Genomic DNA, 13518 nt, shown 5'->3' on the forward strand with positions numbered 1-13518 from the left:
CCACTGCAGGCAGGAGCCAAGGGTCTCTGTCCCCGAGGCAGCCCCCCAGTGTCACCCACTGAGGTGGGTTGTCTAAACCCCCACTACTACAATTTTGGTTAAAAGCAGCTCCTGGGGGTCTGGAAAACAGGGTTGGGAGAGGTGGGGGTCTCCCCTACCCGCTCCCCTCTTCCCTCCCTCGCCACCTAATACTGAGGGCGGGGGAGGGTTGTTTTTAGGGGTGACCACACAGGCACCCAGACAGGGAGGTGCTGGATGCTCTGTCTTGGTGCTGCTCGTGTCCTGCATCCTTCCCCAGCCACTGGAAAAACAATCTTTCGGTTGATATTTCCCTCCTCCACACCGGCAGCGCTCCCAGTTCTGCAGCAGGGAGGTGACAGATCGGGAACAGAAGCGATAAGGGGATTTTTCTGGCACCGTTCATCCCACTTTGCCCAAGGACGAGAGCCAAAACAGCCGCCCGGAGCCCAGACAGCCCCGGCTGCCCCAAGGATGGGCAGCTGCCGGAGCAGCTTTCCCAGCCAGGTTTTACACAGCAGTGGTGGGAGCTCAGGGCTCTGGCACCACACCGGGTTTGGGGACAACGTCCCTGTCCAAACCCCAGGGCATCACCATCCCTCACCCCCTCGTTGTACCCCCCCAGCCCCAAAACTTCCCATCAGACCCAAGAGATGTTCCGGAGAAGGTTTGAGTTTTCCAATGGTTTATTTGTGTTTTGAGATTACAGAGTCTTTATTGCTGATCTAATACAATCACTCAGACATTAATATTTAAAACATCCTTTTGAAAATGTTACGGTTGCAAAGTTTTCATTTCCTCACTGCAGGCTGATGACAGGTTTTGTCTTATTATTTCTAAAGTTCAGAACAGAATTAATTTCCTTATACAATTTTGCTGGTGTTACCTAAAACTCCTTTTTCCTAACTCTTTAAAAATGTGTTACATTTAAAAAAAAAAAAAAAAGAACAAAACCCAAAACCCATTACACGTTTAATTTAGAGATGATCACAGAATATGATTCCGGATTGATTAGGAAAAAGCCAAGCAAGCAAAAAAGCTTACAGAAGAAGCAGAACGACATGGAGAAGAGCTTTAAAAATCGAGGTGGGAAAAGCCAGTTGGGATTTTATTATTATTTTTTTCTTTTTCTCCTATCTACCTGGCAGTTAAAATGGGCTTAAAAATCAGCACGAAGGAATTCACGGATGAGGACAGCACCACCGTATGCTGCACGAGCGACGGACACAGGAGAGGTAAGCGGCTGCGTGAGCTGTACCGAAGGGTCATGCAGATGGAGAGGGGTTTTCCCGGGGCAGCAGCAGCTGCGGTGGCGACACCTGTTTTCCAAAAGCTGCTTTGCTCAACGTGACCCCTCAACCGCCTCGCCCGAGAGCAGGATTTCACGCTGCGCATCTGCAGAGAACAACACAAACTCGGGGGTTCGTTGGCTGATGCGGACCAAGGTAATCCAGCGCAGGGAAAGACCCGAACGTGACGTTTCAAATAGCTCAGGGGACCCTTCGCAAAAAGCTCAGGATCTGGATAGAATTAATGAGTGAGTAGAGATTATTTTGAGTTTGTGGTTAGTGATCGGTCTATGATAAAGTCTTTTCCAAGGCCTAAGGTCTTCTCAAAGCCCTAATGTCTCCTCAAACCTCAAGCCTTACTTCTAGGCTTTGAGAAATTTCAAAGAGGAACTCGGAATAAGCAAGCACACGAGTACGTTCACTCCAAAGACGAGCAGCTTGCGGTCGAGCTGACTTCAGGCCTCGGCATCAAGAGCCACGAGGAGTACTTGCCCGCCGAGATTGCAATTCCACAGTTTTTCCTTTCTTGTGCGTAAACGAGCTACCACAAAAGAGTTTTTTCATGATGGCAAGGAAGTCCGTGAGGACAGAACAAGAATCTGTAGCTGACGAGGGACTCAGGTACCAAGGCAGCAACCACAGGATGAAGGCTTTTGAGCTCACGGGATCGGGCAATTTTATTTTAGAGGGACCATGTTCTCCATGTGAACCATAAAAGTGACCCCGATGAGACACGGAGACTTGGAAAGTCACCCTGGTCAGCACACCATGCTGTCCGCAGCATTCAGGTAGCGCATCCTGGGCTAAAGCAAGGAACTATGGCAAATTTGTTCTCCGTCAGCTCTGATGCATCAAGATTTGAGGTGATTGAAGGGTTTTAGTGATGCTAAACTCCTCCCTGCGCACAAAATTGGGGCGGGGATCACTCTGGCGTACGTCTCTCACACTCAAAGGGGATTTCCAGATTTCATCATACAAATATTACTAGAAAATAAATCTCCGAAGATTTCCAATGAGGACTGAAATTCAGCTGGAGAAAGACCTCGCGCGGACACAAGTCCTCCCAGCTGGGATGGCCGACAAGCTCTACCTGGGTTTGGAAGAGCTCCCCGACGTGTGAGCAGCATTCATTGGTGAGGTTGCAAGGCTCTTCCACCAGCGTGGGCACGCAAGGGTGCCCATAGCCCCAGCGGGAGCACGGCTTTGGTTGAACCGTAGGAGGTTGGCACTCGTAACGTAAGCAGCAGGAAAATACTGCGGAGCTGTGAAGAAGGGAGCGGTGGTGGGTCCTACCCCACCGCCACCACGTCCATTAGGGTCTGCCTCCGAGCGGGCACTGCTCTGCCCTCCCGGCTCCTACTGCGCGCTGGGGGCGATCCCCGGCCGACGCTAACGACCGGACCCTTCGTTACAGCTTTCAGCAGTGCTAAGGCGAAGTTCACCGACTTGCTGGCAGAACCGTCCCTCGGGCAGTTCGGCAGAATTACGAGAGGTTTCTCCAGTGATTGCCGGCGAGATTTACCGCTTTGCTGCCGAGGCGGCAGCCGGCTCTTCGGTGGCGCCTGGCGCAAACACGGTTTTTAGCTGCATTGTCAAATGGCATGAGAAATGCGAACCCGGCCGCCCTCTCACGGCTGCCGGGACCCTGGCAGAAGCGCTGGGATGCGAAGGAAACCAAAAGCAACCTGCGACCTCGAAGTCGGATCCCGCGGCTCCCGTCGCGTGCGTCGAATTAACGGTGATAACGGACTATTCCAAGTACATCGCAGCGATTCGATTCCACCAGCTTCTTCCTAGCTTCCTCCATCCTCCCAGCCCCGAAAAAGAACAACCCAAAGAGAAAAATGAAACAAACAGAAAGAAATCCACCGTCTCCCAGTCCCGCGGCAGTACGAACACCAGTGGCAGAGGCCGCATGTACAGTATTCTAATTTAATAAATAAATAACCTAAACACACTGTCTACTATGTGAGCAAGCCCAGCTCTAACTTAGGAAGCTTGCGCTGTTTCATCCTGTACAGTAGTTGAGAAAAGACTTGGGTTCTCGTTCCTCGCGTTTCTCTGGGATAAAGCAGCAGGAACTTAATATCTGGGGAAAAAAAAGAGAAAATGAGGTTTTGGCGAGGCGCTGGGGAGGAGATGTGAAGCTCCCCCAGCAGCAACACAGTGTATTTTGGGAGGGGTAGAGACCAAGAGAAGAAATGATTTAGAAAGGGACTCGGTCCTCTTCTCCTCCCCCACAAATACCACATCGTATTTAGCCGCCTGCCCTCGCTGCTTGAACACAAAGCCTCTCGCTTCGAGTACGGGAGGGGGAAAATGCAACGGTGCCCGACTGATTCAGGGACTGAGTCTCAGCGGTTTGTGGCAACGTCGGCGCAGAAACTGGGGAGGATGCACTGAAGGTGCAAGAGCAAATGCCTTAAACACCAAAGCCTGGCTCAAACTGCCTGAATTTATCAGGAAGGCTCCCGTTAGACTGGGAACTAAAAGCGGCTCATTCACATCACAAGCAGAGCCAGGTATAAGGAGAGAGAGCTGCTTGCTTTATCGAAGCAAGCTGTTGAGCTGCACGGGGATGAAGTCTAATTGCCCGTTATATCCAGAAAACGAGGTACGTGCACCCGGAGATCTCTCACTCCCCGTCCAACGCACCTACACATCAAAATAGGGAACTCTGGAAAACTTGACTCTTTGCCTTTTGTATCTGGAGGCTTAAATTCCTGCGGGACACCAAACCAAAGCCGCCTGCGTACATCTGCACCCCGTGGTGCTTGGGGGATGTTTGAGCCGGCGTGGCTCTCCCTCAGTGCAAGGAATTTGCCATGACCCTCTACTTATCCCAACTTCTCTGCGTGTGGGAGAAACCGCGCTCCCCACAAGGTTGGGACTGCAGCCGGGCACCGAAACCGGGCAAAGGAAATTGAAGCGGAGGAAATTCCTCCACGGCACGGCACGGCACGGCTCGGTGGTGCAGCAGCACCATGACGGTTTTGCACATAGAACAGGGCAGGAAAAGAAAAGCTCAAGACCTGGAAAAACCCAGTGATTCCCCCAAACTGGAGCATTTTGGAGCGGCGTTGCTCTCGTGTGAGCGCTGAAGACCTGCACGCCAAGAAAATGCCTTTTCTTGCAAGAAAAGGATCAAGGCTTCAACCCCACCCCCCAAGCTGATCTGTGTTAGTGCGAAGCCATTTCATTTTCACGGTAAAAAACGCGTTGCAGCGCTGGCTACAAACATAAGCCTGGAAAGGGAAGCGATCCAGGGGCTCACGTTGAAAGTTATTATTTCTGGGGGGGCCAGCACAGGCTGTGCTGGGGGAGGAGAGCCACTGAGGCGAGCCCGCCCAAGCAGCCGCCGGCGCGAGGGGCGAACGCTGCTCTGCGCCATCTCATCCTTCGTCAAACTTTAAAAATAAAGCTGTCATCTGAGTCGGCTGGATGGCATCACCCTGCCATTTGCCACGTCTGGGCGACAGCTGCTGCCAGATACAAAGGGCTCGTGCCCTGCCAAGCGTGCTGCGTCACAGCTCCAACCGCGCCGACCCCCTCCCGGCCGGACCACTGCCTACGTGGCGATGGGAATTATCAGAAAGCCTGTGATATCTTCTCAGGGGAGCGGTGGGATTAGACCCCGTCCCCTCTGCGCCCCCCGCACGCGTACCCCACCCGCAGGCCAGAGGAAAGAGAGGTCGAGGAGCAGCACCTGTAGTAGTTTGGTTTGAAAGGTCCGTTCTTATTCAGTCCCAGGTATTTTGCTTGTTCATCCGTTAGTTCTGTCAGGTGGGCATCGAACGTTGGGAGGTGAAGGCTTGCCACGTACTCGTCTGAAACGATTTCAAGCCTCGTTAGTATGGGTAAGGGGAAGGCAACGCGTCCCCTCCTGCTGTGCACCACGTCCCTAAAGCCCCAGCTGGGAAAGGCACCGCTCCTCACGCCTTTGCTGCTAAATTGCACGACTGCTTTTCACCCTGAACGGGTAAAACCACGGCTGTCATCTATTTTGAGTGAGAGGAGAAAAACCAAACCTTCCTCTGAAACACCCTTCTGGCGGGACTCATGGGTCTGCCTCTGTGTTACGCCGTACCCTCGGGCAAGCTTGGGCGCTCTGCTGGCGCAGGAGCCGCCGGACCTTTCTGGTAGGTGACCCCTAACGCCCAAGCTAGGGACAAGCTGCGCCTGGTCTCAAAAAAGACAATTAAGGCAAAAAAGTCCAGTTTTGCAGCAAAAGCGTGGTCAGTATAGCTTGTGTCCTCAGGAGGGGGTTCTGCTGGCAGAGCTGTTGGTCAGGGACTACGTGTCTTTGCAGCCAACGGAGGCAGCTCTGCTGGCAGAAGCCCTACGTGAAAAATCCCCTGCATCAGCGCGGATGGACTCCTGCGGTCGGCCAAGCCTGTTTTCCCCAGGTGGGGCGGAGAAACAACACGTCCAGTTTAGCGAAGAGCCCGGACCCAGTGGGAAGAACTTGCTGGAAGACCCTGAGCTTGGCAGGGAGGGAAACGAGAGACCCCAGGATGCCGCGATGCCCTGCCGTCCTCAGCCCAGCCTAAGCAAAACCTCCCTTCTGTTCAATCTCAAAACCAAAAGAGAGAAGGCACCGAGTACGTCTTTACCCATTTTCTTAGGCAGCAAGTACACGTCTTGCTTGTAGCGGCCTTCGGGAGCGTTGTACAGCTCTATCAAAGCCAAAGCCTGGGTGGAGAAGACACTTAGGTAAGTAACTGCTGCCCGCTCGGGCGCGAGGCGCTGCTTTCAGCTCAGCCCAAACGCTACTCGCCTGCGTGGTGGCGGTGATGGACAAGACGAAGGTGGGGACGGTGGAGCAGCTCAGGTTCAGCAGGCGGCCCTGGGAAGCAAAAACTGGTTGTTACCTCAAGCCGGCACCGAAACCAGTTTACAACCCTACAGAAGGTACCAGAACCGCCAGTGAAACGCGTCCCTTCTGGGATGAAACACCGTTTATCACACGCACGTGAATCCCAAGGTACTGGTTGCCCTTCTAACTCAGTAGAACTATTTAGAAGTGAAAATCTGACAAAACACCCCGTGGGAGATACCCTGGAGTGGGATAAAGAAAAACACAGGAGCTTTTCTGCCTTCCAGTAACTCACGGGCCAAAACAGGGTCACGCCAAGCCTTCCAGCCAGAGGGACTATTGAGCTGCTGAGGCCCAAGGAGGTGATTTCTGGACACCCTTCGGCTCCACAGCTCACCCAGCCCCCATTTTCTTGCTCCGCAAGCAGAGAACAGGTTTTGCAGTTCCTTTGCCTGCAACTCACCTCCGCCAGAAGGACTATTCTCTTCCCGTCTGGCCAGATGACGTGGTCCACCTGGGACCTCACCCGCTCCCAGGTCAGCTCGGGTGTACGCAGGCTTGCCTGGAACAGAGTGTTAAAATAGTTAAAGCACTGGCAAAAGATCAAAACCCAGAAGCTATATAATAGGAAGGAAAAGAGGAAGCAACTTGCTGACATTGTCCTGAGCTTATAGTTTCCTTTGGGTCCGGTTGCAGTCCCAGACCAGTGAAACCTTTATGAATCATAACCTATAACCTGGAACTATTTTTATGACTACAATACATCAAAGCTCCAGCAACAGCTATTGTTCAAGCTCTTCTGGCTGAAGAGGAGTCACAGTCACCAACTAGACCGTGCACGGCTGCGGTCACTTCTTTCCAGCACAAAAACCGGCTTTAAACGCACGGGTTTTGCCGGGCGATTCCCCACTGACCTTCAGACAAGACTCTCCTGTTTTTCTACTCATCTCTAAGCATGGATGAGCAGATTTCAGTGGCGTTCGGTAAAGCGCGGTGGGGCTGAGCGCGCTGTGTTGCACCAGGCTGAACTGGCTGGGTCTTAATGGTGTAACAGCACAAAAGCAGAGGGGTGGGGCTGGAGAGGGCGATTCACTGACTCGCTAGGGGAAGGAATGAGGGTGGGGGACGCCACACACTGCTCTGGAAGCTGGAGCAATGTGCCTGGCTCAGTGGCATCCTTTGGGATCGCAGGAATGACGACGACGTATCTGACAGTGTCTGCCGAGAGACGGGCAGCGATGGATTATTTGACCTCCCCCCAGGCGCTTGCTGAAGCGGCGCGGGTCAGACAGGGCTGCCGAAGGGTGCCGAGAGCCCCGTCACCCCAGGGCGGGCCCTCCCCGCTCCCGACGCGCGTCCCTGCGCTCACCACGTCGATCTCGGTGTTGGAGTGCCCCATGTTGCAGACGATGCAGCTGTTCTTCATCCGATCCAGGTGCTCCCTGGTCACCACGTTCTTGTTGCCTGCCAGACAGCAATATCCGTAATGAACACCCGCGGTCGCTTTCCCCACACTTTCTGCCTTTTCCTTTGGAAAAAGATGGGTGCGATTTTGGGGTGCGCATCCCCGGCGACCCGTCCTCCTGCCTCGGGGACCACGTACCTGTGCAGGTGATGACGATGTCAACTTGTCTGATGACTTCATTGAGTTTCACGAGCCGGAATCCATCCATGCTAAGAGGAGAGGGGGGGAAAAAGTAGCCTGAGAAGCAGCAAAACTATGCCAAAAATAGGATAAAAACCCCATCCAGTGATTCTCAGGTACTCATTTTAACTCTCGAACGCCAGGCTGGAAAACAGCAAGGCAGCATGCGAAGGGCCACGTGCCCCAAGCCATTAGGAGGGTTTCTGGAGTCAACCCGGAGGATTCGTGACTGTTGTGGGGAGAAGTGAAAAGAGATCTGGGGGGTTTCACATTTTCTGCCAGGGCCTCCGCATCTGCAAATCTCAATTTTCAATCGAGTCGGCTTATTTTAAAGCTGCTACTCCTGCAAAGTACATCCAGAAGATGCAGATACGCCCTCCTGCTGCAGGATCCTTTCTGATACGGATTTAGATCCTCTGCAGAAAAACCCAAACACCCCAAGCCCACAGATGTCTGTCATTAACCTCGCAACCCATATTTAGGCACCTACACGATCTTTAGAAGTGCTGAGCGCTCAGCAAGCCTTCCCTGACTTCACCGAGCAAGGTGTATCCAGCGCATCGGATAACAAGGGCAGGACTTTTTTTGTAGGATTTGTTGACAGTCCTCCCGAGAACCAATTTCTGTGACTTTCACAAGCTGCAAAATCATAGTTACTATAAAAAAAAAGGTCATTTTTTTCTGCTGTACGTCCCATTTCCTGGGTTTATTTTTCCCCCCGAAAACGCCTCGCAAGAGGGGCCGCACGGCGTTGCCTTGTGCCGAGGCAGGGAAGGCGTCGCTGCAAACGACCAAATTCACGACTTAAGGTTGCGGCTGCTGGATGTGCCTCTTGTGAAGGTCGCAAAGCAAACCAAAAGCCGATCAGCTCTGCTAATTAAGCAGGGCTCATTAGTTTCCTCACCGCGCTAGCCCTTCGAAAGCTTGCTGTTAGGAAGAGGCTGCGGGTTTAGTAACGCTCCGGGTATTTTTGCGACTCTGCTTTCATAGTCACGTCCCATCTCGCACCCTGGGATGCAGAAGCGGCGTCTCTGCACCAAAACAACCTTTACCTGGAGGAAACGAGGTCGGGTCTAACCGCATCGTGCCCGTGCGAGGGGGCGGCCGTGTGCGTTCAGCCCTGCGTCAGGGTACCGGCGTTAGTGGGGAGAGGCGTGTGAGGGGCGGGTGACCACAGAAACCAGAACACCCCTCGGGTGAGGGGCGTGCATAGCACAGCAGGGCCCGGCTTTGCACTCCAAAGGTCACAGTTCGCTCCCAACCTCCTTTCAAGCCGTATCATTAAACTCTTGGCCACTGTGGCCATGATTATGCAAGCTGGCACGTGGCATACAGACTAACTGGGTGATGCTTTGGTGCAGGAACCCTTTTCTGGCCAAAAGAGAGAGCTGTGGGTCACCCTGAGGGTGTGGAGAAGCCACGAACCCCTCACCAGCATCGCTCTCGGCAGGGACGACTGCCGACCGGTTTCTGGCCATGGTTTTCCTGGGGAAAATAAAAGGCTGAAGGAGAAGCCGGGCTCGGTGCGGCTGCTTACCAGGCCTGCAGGGCACAGATGGGATCGATCTCTGTCACGTACACTATGGAGCCCATGGCCTTCAAAGCAGCACAGCAGCCCTTTCCAACCTGGGGAGGGAGAGGAGCACAGAGGAAGAGCGAGGTGCCGAGAGCTCGGGAGAGGCCGCGCGTCGGTACGGCTGGGGGAAGCTCACAGGGGACGTACGGCTGCGGGCGTCTCTTCTGCAGCCCCAGGAGCCCTCTGCAGCCCGCTTAGCAACGCTGGCTGCATACACCCAGTTTTTGGGTGCATGAAATTTCTGGATTTGGAGTAACCTAGGATCTGAGTCAGGCCCAGCTTAGCTAAGAGAGGTACTAAAAAATACAAAAGTGCCGTTGGTTTTGGTCCCAGAGAGTTCTTTTTCCCCCAAAACTTCTTGATATGTAGAAAACACCACGATAATGAGAGGTTTAACTTATCTCAAGGGAAGTTTAAGAGTCTCTTGTAACCTTTAGTCTATTTAGGAAGCTTAACAATTTAATCTCCAAGGGTTAACGAGCTTTAACCTTCACACAGCATACAGGTGCAGCTCACAGGGGAATTCAGGGGAATGGTTAAATGAGCAAGGGTTCCCAAAACCTGCGATTACACCTGAGAAAATTGTCCCATTTCAGCTCTTTGGGAAAAAAAAATAAAGAGTCCCAGTAGAGCACCCACAGCACAGCCCACCGTAACTGGTGTGAAATGGTCCCAACAGGAACTGCCGAAGGGTGAGTAACCCAGTCTCGCCTCGAGAGAGGGCTCCTCCGTTTGGGGGTGAAATCACAGGCGTGAGTCAAGAGTCATTTATCTTTCCTGACCACGCTTCAGCGTGCAACGCTGCGGCTGCACAGTACATCTGCAGAAACCCTTTAATATATAATATAAAGGATAATATTAATATGTGATATATTAATAGCTGGATATGTCAATGTTCAGATATTAAAAGATATTCAGCATACTTAATAGTCATGTCTTTTAAGATTCAGGTTTGGTATCTGTTTAATACTAAAGAAAGATACTGGAAATCAAGAAAACCTTCAGTTTGGGCAAACCCGGCAGGTTTGAAGACACCTGCAGATGCTGAGAAAAGCCCCGAGGACAGAAAAGCCCCGTCGGATACAGCCATGCAAAGGATGTGCCGAGTTTACGCGCGGTACTCGCATGGAAAGTATGAAGCCCTTACCTCCCCGTAGCCACAAACCACTACTTGCTTTCCTCCAAACATCATGTCTGTCGTCCTTTTAAGGCTAAGGTAAAAGAAAAAAGAAAAAAAAACCAACAATTAAAGAACAGCAATAAGATCTATTCTTACAGGCTGGGAGAGCTGGGGTTGTTCAGCCTGGAGAAGAGAAGGCTGCGGGGAGACCTTATTGCGGCCACCCAGTGCCTGAAGGTGCCGACAAGAAAGCTGGAGAGGGACTTTTTACAAGGGCATGTAGCCATAGGACAAGGGGCGATGGCTTTACACTGAAATAGGGGAGATTTAAATTAGATATAAGGAAGAAATTCTTCACTGTGAGGGTGGTGAGGCACTGGCGCAGGTTACCCAGAGTTGTGGATGCCCCATCCCTGGAAACACCCAAGGCCAGGCTGGACGGGGCTCTGAGCAACCTGGTCTGGTTGAAGATGTCCCTGCTCACTGCAGGGGGTTGGACTAGATGATCTGTAAGGTCCCTTCCAGCCCAAAGCATCCTGCGATATTCCATGACGATGCTGTGCAGGACAGCGCTCCTCCTCGGTTTGCTCCTCCTAAACACCGTGGTAGGGTCCGTACCCCTGAGGACACGCAGCAGCTCTGGGTGCAGACGGGACCCGGAAGGCACCTAAAAATGGGCTTTTTGCTTTGGGAAGGGCGGGTGCTCCCAGTGAAATGCAACAAAGAGCAAGGATTTGGGGTTTGGATCCCTTTTTTGTGTATTTTTGTTGCTGTTGTTGGTTCGCTTTGTTTCAGTACTCCAGAAATATTTAAAATCTTTTAAAAAAATATTTTTTCTTAATTTTTTTGTAAGTCAAAATACCCCGCAGAAATAACTACAGAAGAAGCAGGGAAGTGGTAATTTATTGCCAGAATCCCAGTGCCTCCCACAAATAAAGCTCTCCTTTCCACACGGTTTCCTTCTGGTTTCTCCTGAAGAGTGTCCTACATTACAGGCTATTTTTAGCACACGAGTAAATAGGTTAGCAGTGCAGGGAAGGTGAAATTCCCTCACATTTCCAAAAGAATTTAGATTAAAACCACAGCAGATTTAATTGCACCTCTGCTCAGATTTCCCTTGGCCCACATTTAGATGCCTGAGCCAGACTTAACTCCGATCCCAACTTACCCACCCACGAGGTCCATCATCCATCACAACCGAAGACCAGAAGATAAAGAAGATTTTTAAAGATTTTAACGTTTCTTAGCCACTGACAGCATCTGCTACACACGGAACATGGAGCTAAAAGTTGCCTCCTTGGGCACTCAAAATCTGGGGGCAGCCGACCCCCATGACAGAGGCTGCCTTGGGTGCCTTGAACCCGGTGACCACAGAGCAGGGGCATGGCCGTAATAAAAAAGGAAGGGCTACTTAATCAGAATTACTTCATCAAGATGTTTTCATAGAGTCAGAGACTGGTTTGGTTTGGGAGGGACCTTTAGAGGCCATCTAGTCCAGCCCCCTGCAGTGAGCAGGGACATCTTCAACCAGATCAGGTCGCTCAGAGCCCCGTCCAGCCTGGCCTGGAATGTTTCCAGGGATGGGGCATCGACCACCCCTCTGGGCAACCTGGGCCAGGGTCTCACCGCCCTCGTTTTCCCCATTATTGCTTCTAGCAAAGCCCGGTTAGCGGCGCGTTGCGTGTTGGAGTACGCGGCTCCACACCGCACCTTCACAGCTTGCACTTTGGGGGCCACCTGATGATTTCGATAGAACGTTTCCAGTTTTGGTGGGCAGGAAGGGCAGGAAACCCCTGGCTATTTGCAGTGTCACATTGTGGAATAAACCATTTTGGCACGGAAGAGCCAGGTACCGTCACCGCTGACACAACAAGGAGCCCAAAATTTAGTCTTTTAGGACAACGTGTGATGGAAACGTGGGGAAGAAACCGCATGCGCAGCGGATCACCCAGGGAAGCGTATCTGGGGCTTCGCTAACTCCTACGGCGCTTGCACGCATGTTAAAGGTCATCTTCATGCCCCTGTGTTTGGACGCACAGGTTTTACGAACGTGAGTCTTCTTCACTTCTCCTGGTCGAGACGACCGCTCGGAAGAGCGCTTCGAAGGCGAGGCGGCTAATGAGGCACTTTACTAAAAATCACGCAAAGACCTGGGAGAAAGGGGTTAGAGCAGAGCCCGCCACCCACGGGGAAGCCTCCGCTGGGTCTCTGGGTACCTCTGGTGCTACCAGACTGAAGGCAGCGGTAGCACAGCTGAAGACCAACAGCACTGCCAGATGGACTTTGGTTGAACAGAAGGCGACACCTCTGCGTCAGTAAGGAGCCGAGAACCGCGGATCTCAAGACTTGTTTAAACTTTAAGCCATACCAAGTTATCAACATGCAAAAAGTCTTTTCTCTTGAAGCAGCCTGTCTTCTCCACGGAGGGTTCCTCCTCCGCACCACAGCGACCTGGCACAGAGCAGGCAATCTTTCCTCTGGTATTCATCTCATCAGCATCAACGCCAGCCTGGGAAGTCAAAGCTGTCCTTCCTTCTGGGCTTACTTGTCTATCGCGACCACTACCAGATGCAATATGGCACAGTCTGAACTGTAAGAACAAAACTTGTCCTAACCTCCCTCGGCTTTGACAAAATTTGGCGGTGGAGGTGGTGGGGACACAGACACCCGATTCCATCAAAATAAAGAAAGAAAAAAGAGAGAGAGAGAGAAAAAAAGACCACTGAGATTTACACTCTCTCTAGATCACAACTTCAAGTATTTTGCACTGCATCTTGTGACCAACAATCTCGGAAGACACATCATGTTCCCGGTGCCCACGTATCCGTCAGCAACTGATTCCCGGCTGATCCTAAAAAGTTCAGCACCGTCAGGATGCTGCAGAGCTGCTCCCGGTCCCACGGTCTGCCTGCTGGGACTTCTGCGGGGAGGCAGCGCAGAGGGAAGCAAACGCTCTCCCGCTGCTTGTGGCTCCAAATCCTGCAGGACCAGGGTGGGGAGAGGTGGCTACAGCTTTCAGGAGCCCTGTCATTCCCACCCTCTGCGCCTTTATGC

At 52.3% G+C, this 13518-nt stretch overlaps 1 protein-coding gene across 3 annotated transcripts in view; it reads right to left on the reverse strand.

The window, feature by feature from the left end:
- Window positions 1-686: 686 nt before the first annotated feature.
- Window positions 687-13518, reverse strand: part of AHCYL2 (adenosylhomocysteinase like 2) — a 116478-nt gene continuing 103646 nt past the window's right edge. For all 3 annotated transcript variants that reach the window (XM_075081791.1, XM_075081794.1, XM_075081793.1), the window contains exons 9-17: window positions 10492-10555; window positions 9306-9394; window positions 7727-7797; window positions 7493-7587; window positions 6587-6685; window positions 6085-6153; window positions 5921-5999; window positions 5014-5134; window positions 687-3396 (exon numbers count right to left, since the gene is read on the reverse strand). In XM_075081791.1, the coding sequence (XP_074937892.1) occupies window positions 3390-3396; window positions 5014-5134; window positions 5921-5999; window positions 6085-6153; window positions 6587-6685; window positions 7493-7587; window positions 7727-7797; window positions 9306-9394; window positions 10492-10555 (694 nt within the window). In that variant the 3' untranslated portion in view covers window positions 687-3389. The remainder of the gene's footprint in view (window positions 3397-5013; window positions 5135-5920; window positions 6000-6084; window positions 6154-6586; window positions 6686-7492; window positions 7588-7726; window positions 7798-9305; window positions 9395-10491; window positions 10556-13518) is intronic.

Source organism: Phalacrocorax aristotelis, chromosome 1 (assembly GCF_949628215.1).
Source record: "Phalacrocorax aristotelis chromosome 1, bGulAri2.1, whole genome shotgun sequence".
Lineage (NCBI taxonomy): Eukaryota > Metazoa > Chordata > Aves > Suliformes > Phalacrocoracidae > Phalacrocorax > Phalacrocorax aristotelis.